The sequence below is a fragment of the Neurospora tetrasperma genome (genome assembly GCF_000213175.1).
Source record: "Neurospora tetrasperma FGSC 2508 unplaced genomic scaffold NEUTE1scaffold_23, whole genome shotgun sequence".
Lineage (NCBI taxonomy): Eukaryota > Fungi > Ascomycota > Sordariomycetes > Sordariales > Sordariaceae > Neurospora > Neurospora tetrasperma.
The window spans coordinates 1-5,753 of NW_009799121.1; the positions used below are offsets into that span (position 1 = coordinate 1).

A 5,753-nucleotide genomic window follows, 5' to 3' on the forward strand; every position below is an offset into this window, starting at 1 on the left:
GCGACATCATCCAGCGAGCCTGATAGACTGGACTCATAGTCCTGGTTGCCTTGATTATCCCGCTGGTAGGCCTCTCGTACCGAAGGTTGATAATGCAAGAAGAAAAGGGATTGGGGCATCCTGACAAACAAGCTACTTGCCCTATATAAACCATGGTCCCACCAGACATCTTGGTTGATGAACTTGTCATTAAACTCCCTGCTGTTGCTCATTAAGTAAACATCTCTCAAAGCAAAACCGACAACACATACACGTCGCGATGCTACACAGAGAAAGGTCCCAGCCTCCCTGCGGATGGCTCGTCAACGACAAACCCTGCCAACGAAGCTCGAGTTGCAACCTTGACCATAACCCTTACCGGATCAGACAATGGAAGCAATGGATGCAAATACCATCCAAGCCGTGCCGGAATGGAGAGATGTGTGAGTTCCTTACGTCGGGATGTTGCAGATATTATCATCCCCCGAGCCATGTCCGGCGCGATTCTCTGTACAATGAGAGGAGTGGCGGGCGGGATAATTTGATCCGGCAGAATTTGAAGTTTCTGATGAATATCAATGTGCAAAACATGGGCTTGGAAGAAGATGGACCGGTCAGGATCCAAGATGTGCATGCTATTTCGAGCTTCAACAAGATTGCAAGCAATCAGATAGCAGTACCAGGTATGTATCCCCTCGGATCGTTGTTGTATCCTGGGAGGGAAGGGGCAGTCTTGGCCCGGAGTAGACAGAGGTATAGAAGAAGCGTCTTTGCTAATTCTCCCATCTAGGTGTTCCTCCGCGCCTCCACCCTATAACCGAGCGACTTGACCTCCAGCTCGATTACGACAACAAATCCCTCGGGCGTGACTACCCGACCTACACCCATCATTTCGAGCCCCTTGTGCGATCTATCGAAGCAACCGATCCCAACTATGACTTGAGACAAACAGACATTGTCACCAACGCAAGTAACCTCCGAAAGATGTTCATGATCTTCCACAATAAACAACAGAATTATGAGCGCTATGATCTCACCTGGAGAAATGACACGCTCTTTCTATCCAAGTGGACATCGGACCCATATCTGAACTCCAGTCTGGGTCACGGCACCGGCTTCGAGCAAGCAACGTGCATCTACGACGATCAAGAAGACGACCTGCTCAAGAGTAGCGCAAGTCACCATCGGGTGATACAGTATCGCTTCGGTGGACTGCAGTTAGTCGTCCAGTCGGAGATAGACGCATATCACTGTGACTGCCACCGACCAAGCAACTTTGATCCCACCCTACCCGAAACCTTGTCAGCATTGACTGTCGACGAAGTATCCCAATACCAACGACGCAGCAGTGCCGTCTCTGCCGGCTCCTCTAAACCGAGCACCCACCTCTCTGTATTTTCTTCTTCTTCCCTCGACGCCTGCCACCGCGATTCACATACAACAGGAGAAACACCCCCTTCGTCGCCACCCCCTTCCCCATGCCGTCCTCTTTTCATGGACAAAACCCCAGGACCCTGCGTCCCCGGACACCTCAGCACCTCCCCTTCCAATCCGTCCGCGACCCTCCGCGTCCTCCATCTCGGCCGCGACATCCCCTCTCACTGCCTCGTCGAAGTCAAGACCCACAAAGTCCGCAACAAACCGCTCTTCAACGCCGAAGCCCAACTCTATTTCTCGCAAATTCACAAACTGTATATCGCCAAGAACGACAATGGACGGTTTTTCCCCAGCGGCAGCGGATATAACAATAGTGTAGTGGAAGAAGACAAGAGCGAGGAGATACGACTGTGGGCAGACACAGAGCAAAACCAGAGGACGCTGAAAAAGGTGGTGGCGCTGTTGAAGAAGATAAGGGAGTTGGCGAGGCAGATGGAGAAGGAAAAGGGGGTGAGGACAATTACGTTACTGATGAAGTGTGATGGGATGGGAATGGAAAGTGGAAGGGAGGGGAGGGAGAGGGGGGGTGTGAAGGTTACGTTGTATGAGAGGAGGGATTCGATGGAGGAGGAAGGCACAGGTGGGTGTTTACCGGGGGAGTATTTGGATTATTTGGGTGGTGATGGGGATGGGGAGAGGGGGGAGATCATGGGTGTAGGGGGGGAGGAAGGGGTGGGGAGAGGTGGGGGGCTGGAAGATGGTTTGGAGGATGGAATGTTGGAAGATAGGACTTTATATGATTGGGGAGTTGGAGGATTAGGGTTTGGGAGATGAGGATTTGATCGATGGGACTTTGACGGTTGTCCCGGAAAGGCTAGGGTCAAGGTGAGGGGAGTGTATGAGGTTGGCGGTTCGAAACAGGATTGACCTGCTTTCGATGATCACTGAGGGGTCGGTGACCGAGAGGTTATGGTGTGCAGCGTTGATGTGGGTGCTGCTACCGGTACTCTCTTTTTGAATAAGGCCAGGAATGGGTGTTTTGTCAGGCAGAGCAAAGGGACATGGTAGCTGCACGTGGGTACCTAAGTAGGATGCAGGGTAGGGACACAAATGGGTTATGAATTTTCATGATAATGATTTTTGGGTAACAGGGTATCTCGAGAAAACACAGCGACAGAGTTTAGTGATAGGATGCAGCGTACACAGCAGAAAATATAACAAGCTGTGAAATGTATGCCAAGACAACTGTGCCATTCGACCAAAACTTAAATATGAAGGGCAGCAGGAATGAAAAAAGAAAAAGAGGAAAGAAACAGGGAAGGACACACTCTTAACAATCCACTCACCAGATCCGAAATCCCATTATCCTCCACCGTCTACTGTCAACTTCCAAGTCAACCAATCACTTCCCACTACTTCCACTTCCACTTCGTCTTCCACTTCCAACTCCCTATTCCAATAAGTAACCATCACCCTCTCACCAAAATACTTCTTCGCCTCATCACCACCCACCACCAACCCCTCAAAGAGATCTACTACCCCCTAACATCCTCTCTCGAAACCGCGTATCGAACCACCACCTTCCAGCGATATGAAGCGGTGTGCTATGAGGACCGATGAGAACAAAAAGAATGTTCAACTTTCCTTCGAGTTCATCCTGGATTTAATAATAACAAGATCTCAACCAGGCAGGCAGTGGCTTCAACACTGCACCAGGCTTCAAATGGAACAACTTCATCACCACTTCCTTCTTTCAGTTCATCAGTTCATGGAAGGCACTATTGTATCCTTCCCATCTTCCGAACCAGTATATCCAGGCTACGCCTAAGAGAGCTTAAGCCCAGTTACAATTTTACTGAGGCCATCTCGTACTTCCTCCAGGCAGCACCAGGCAGATGAAGAAGCCCCGCCTAGAGTTCTTTCGATGGACTTTACTAGGACCGGGCGGTTTGGTATCTTTTTTTTCTATCTTTTTTCTTCATCCCGTTCGTTCGTTCGTTCGTTCGCTTCGATTCCGGATATTCCGGATATTCCGTCATACAAGTGCAAGGGTGTATTATAGACATGGGAATGAAGAAAACATTATCTCATCTGTTTTTTTCCTCGTTGTTTGTTGTTATCTTTTAGTTGATTAACCAACAGCATTTTGTGATATTTAGCTCCCTAATTGTGTTTGTAGGTAGGTAGGTACGTATCTAGGGATTGGAATATTAGATTGTGAGAACGACTACGGACCCAGAGTTTACCTCACTTCTTACCTTGCCTTCGTTACGACCTTGCCTCAACTTCCCTTACCTTGCTTTGCCTCACCTTCCCTTTACCTTGCTTTGCCTTGCCTTGCCTTCGTTACCACCTTGCCCGGTACACACACTACTTCGAGAACTTTGTGTGTGAGAATTCCGAGTCATTGGATGTAGAGTAGGGAGATAGAATTCCTCCTCCAGTTACTGAATAATAGCGAAATAGTCTAGATTCTATCACTCATCTCTCCTCCCTTTGTTCGGCTCTTAACTTGTTTCGCTTATTCGCTTACGTAGTTAGTTGCACACATTACCTAGCTTGCTTCTCGAACTCCTATTATGTCATGTTATGTCTCGTTTCGGTTATTTTTCCGCCCCTATTCATGTCCGATTACTACATGTACACTGATGCACTACAGAAAAAAAAAAAAGGCGGGGGGAGCAAACGCCCCATGTGCCAGGACAGCTATAGGTAGAACCGCTGGTGCTGTTGGTAACTGGGTAGGTAAGGTAAAGTAACGTAGGATCCAAAAAAAAAAAAAAAAAAAAAGTGATAGGATCCCAGCGAGCTGGGAACAGGAAGGAAGGGAGACAGACAGTTCGGGCACGGGGAACAGTTTTCGGAAAACGAACGAAACCTACCTACCTATAGGTTGTCTGATTTTGTTGGGTGGGCGGGAGTTAAGTTGGAAGTTTAGGTAGGTACTGGGCTGGGATAAGCTGGGAGTTATCTAGGAAATGGCAGCTGGAAGTTCAAGTGGAATGTACCTAACCGATCCCATTTGTTCCTTTTTTTTTTTTTTTTTTTTTTTGTTCTTCAGCTACTTCGTGACCTTAATACTCCGAGCCTGTAACAAACTGACACATACCTACCTACAGACCGTACAAATTTGTGAAAGAATGCCTGTGATGTGAAGTTCCATGCGTCCGCATGGTCAGGTAGGTCTATCCATCCAGTAGAGGTAGAGAGGTAAGTAACAATCCATCCCAGTTACTGTCCCTGCCCTGCTTTCCGCAATCCCCATGTATGCATACATGCATGCATGGTACCTACCACGAGGTACTACCTACTGGCTACGTATGTCAGTGCCGTGTTCGGTGCCGTATTTGGACGCCGCCGCCATGGAACCTACCCTACCTACCTACCTACCTAGCTAACCAGAAAAGATGAATGGGACGCCATGGATCAAACAGGTAAGGTCGTCACTCGTGCAACATGAACCAGACCATGACGCTACAGATTGGGTAAGGTAGGTAGGGCAACTATACTACCTCTACCCTAGACTAATGCACGCAAGGGACCAGGCGGGATATCATGTGAGTGAACTTTACATGACCTGTCGGTACCGTACGTGGTTAGTACGGTAGGTATGCAGCGAGCGCAGTCAGACATTCCGTGTCCACTAGTCCCAGCCCCAGCCCCAGCCCCAGCCCCAGCCCCAGGGATGCCATGGGATGAATGGATGGTAGGTTGTGGTTGAATGGGAAAGTTGACGAAGAACACCCTTCCAAGGGGTCTATTGGGTTGTGTCCCAATGGTAAAGGTATTTGTCAAGTCAGGTTCTGAATCTGATCAATTCGTTTGTTTCCAAGAGAAGAGCGAGAAAGAGATGTCAGTTAGTGGGCTACTAGGTAGGTACCTATGTATAGGTAGGTAGGTAGGTAGGTAGGTAGGTAGCCTTTCCAAATACAAGAAAGCCCGATACGTATTAGTCGGATTCCAGTTGCCGGACGGAATCGTTGCTGTGTGTTGACTGAGACCGACCCTACCTAGGTACCTTACCTAGGTATTTGTGATCCCAGCCAGGGCAATTCTTGTAAAGAACTACCTCTAGCTAGGTACCTATAAGTAAGATATCTTAGGTATTGCGGTATTGCAGAGACAAGCGGCAGCGGGCTCTCAACAACCTACCTAGAATACCTACCAAAGGTCTTACAAAGTGAAAGTGGAAGCGTTGAAGAAAGAGAAAAAAAGGCAAGCCATGCCGAGTTAAGAAAGAAGTACGTACCGTACATACTAGTACCCTGCCTGGTTCAGTTCAGTTGGTCCATGTGTTCGTTCTGGTATCGGAACCGAACCAGAAGGCAGGACTAACCCCGAAGAAGAAGAAGAAGAAGAAGGAGCGAAGGGGGGGGGGGGGGGGGAGCCAGCCGACG

General features: G+C 48.7%; 2 protein-coding genes across 2 annotated transcripts; one reads left to right on the forward strand and one right to left on the reverse strand.

Moving 5' to 3' along the window:
• Positions 1–247: 247 nt before the first annotated feature.
• NEUTE1DRAFT_118367 (uncharacterized protein) lies at positions 248–495 on the reverse strand (the record flags this gene model as incomplete). Its single annotated transcript, XM_009856559.1, has 1 exon — positions 248–495. One exon carries the CDS (start codon positions 470–472, stop codon positions 263–265), a length of 210 nt encoding a protein of 69 aa, XP_009854861.1.
• A 73-nt stretch (positions 496–568) lies between these two features.
• NEUTE1DRAFT_141239 (uncharacterized protein) lies at positions 569–2,190 on the forward strand (the record flags this gene model as incomplete). Its single annotated transcript, XM_009856560.1, has 2 exons — positions 569–662; positions 770–2,190. 2 exons carry the CDS (start codon positions 569–571, stop codon positions 2,188–2,190), a joined length of 1,515 nt encoding a protein of 504 aa, XP_009854862.1.
• Positions 2,191–5,753: the final 3,563 nt, after the last annotated feature.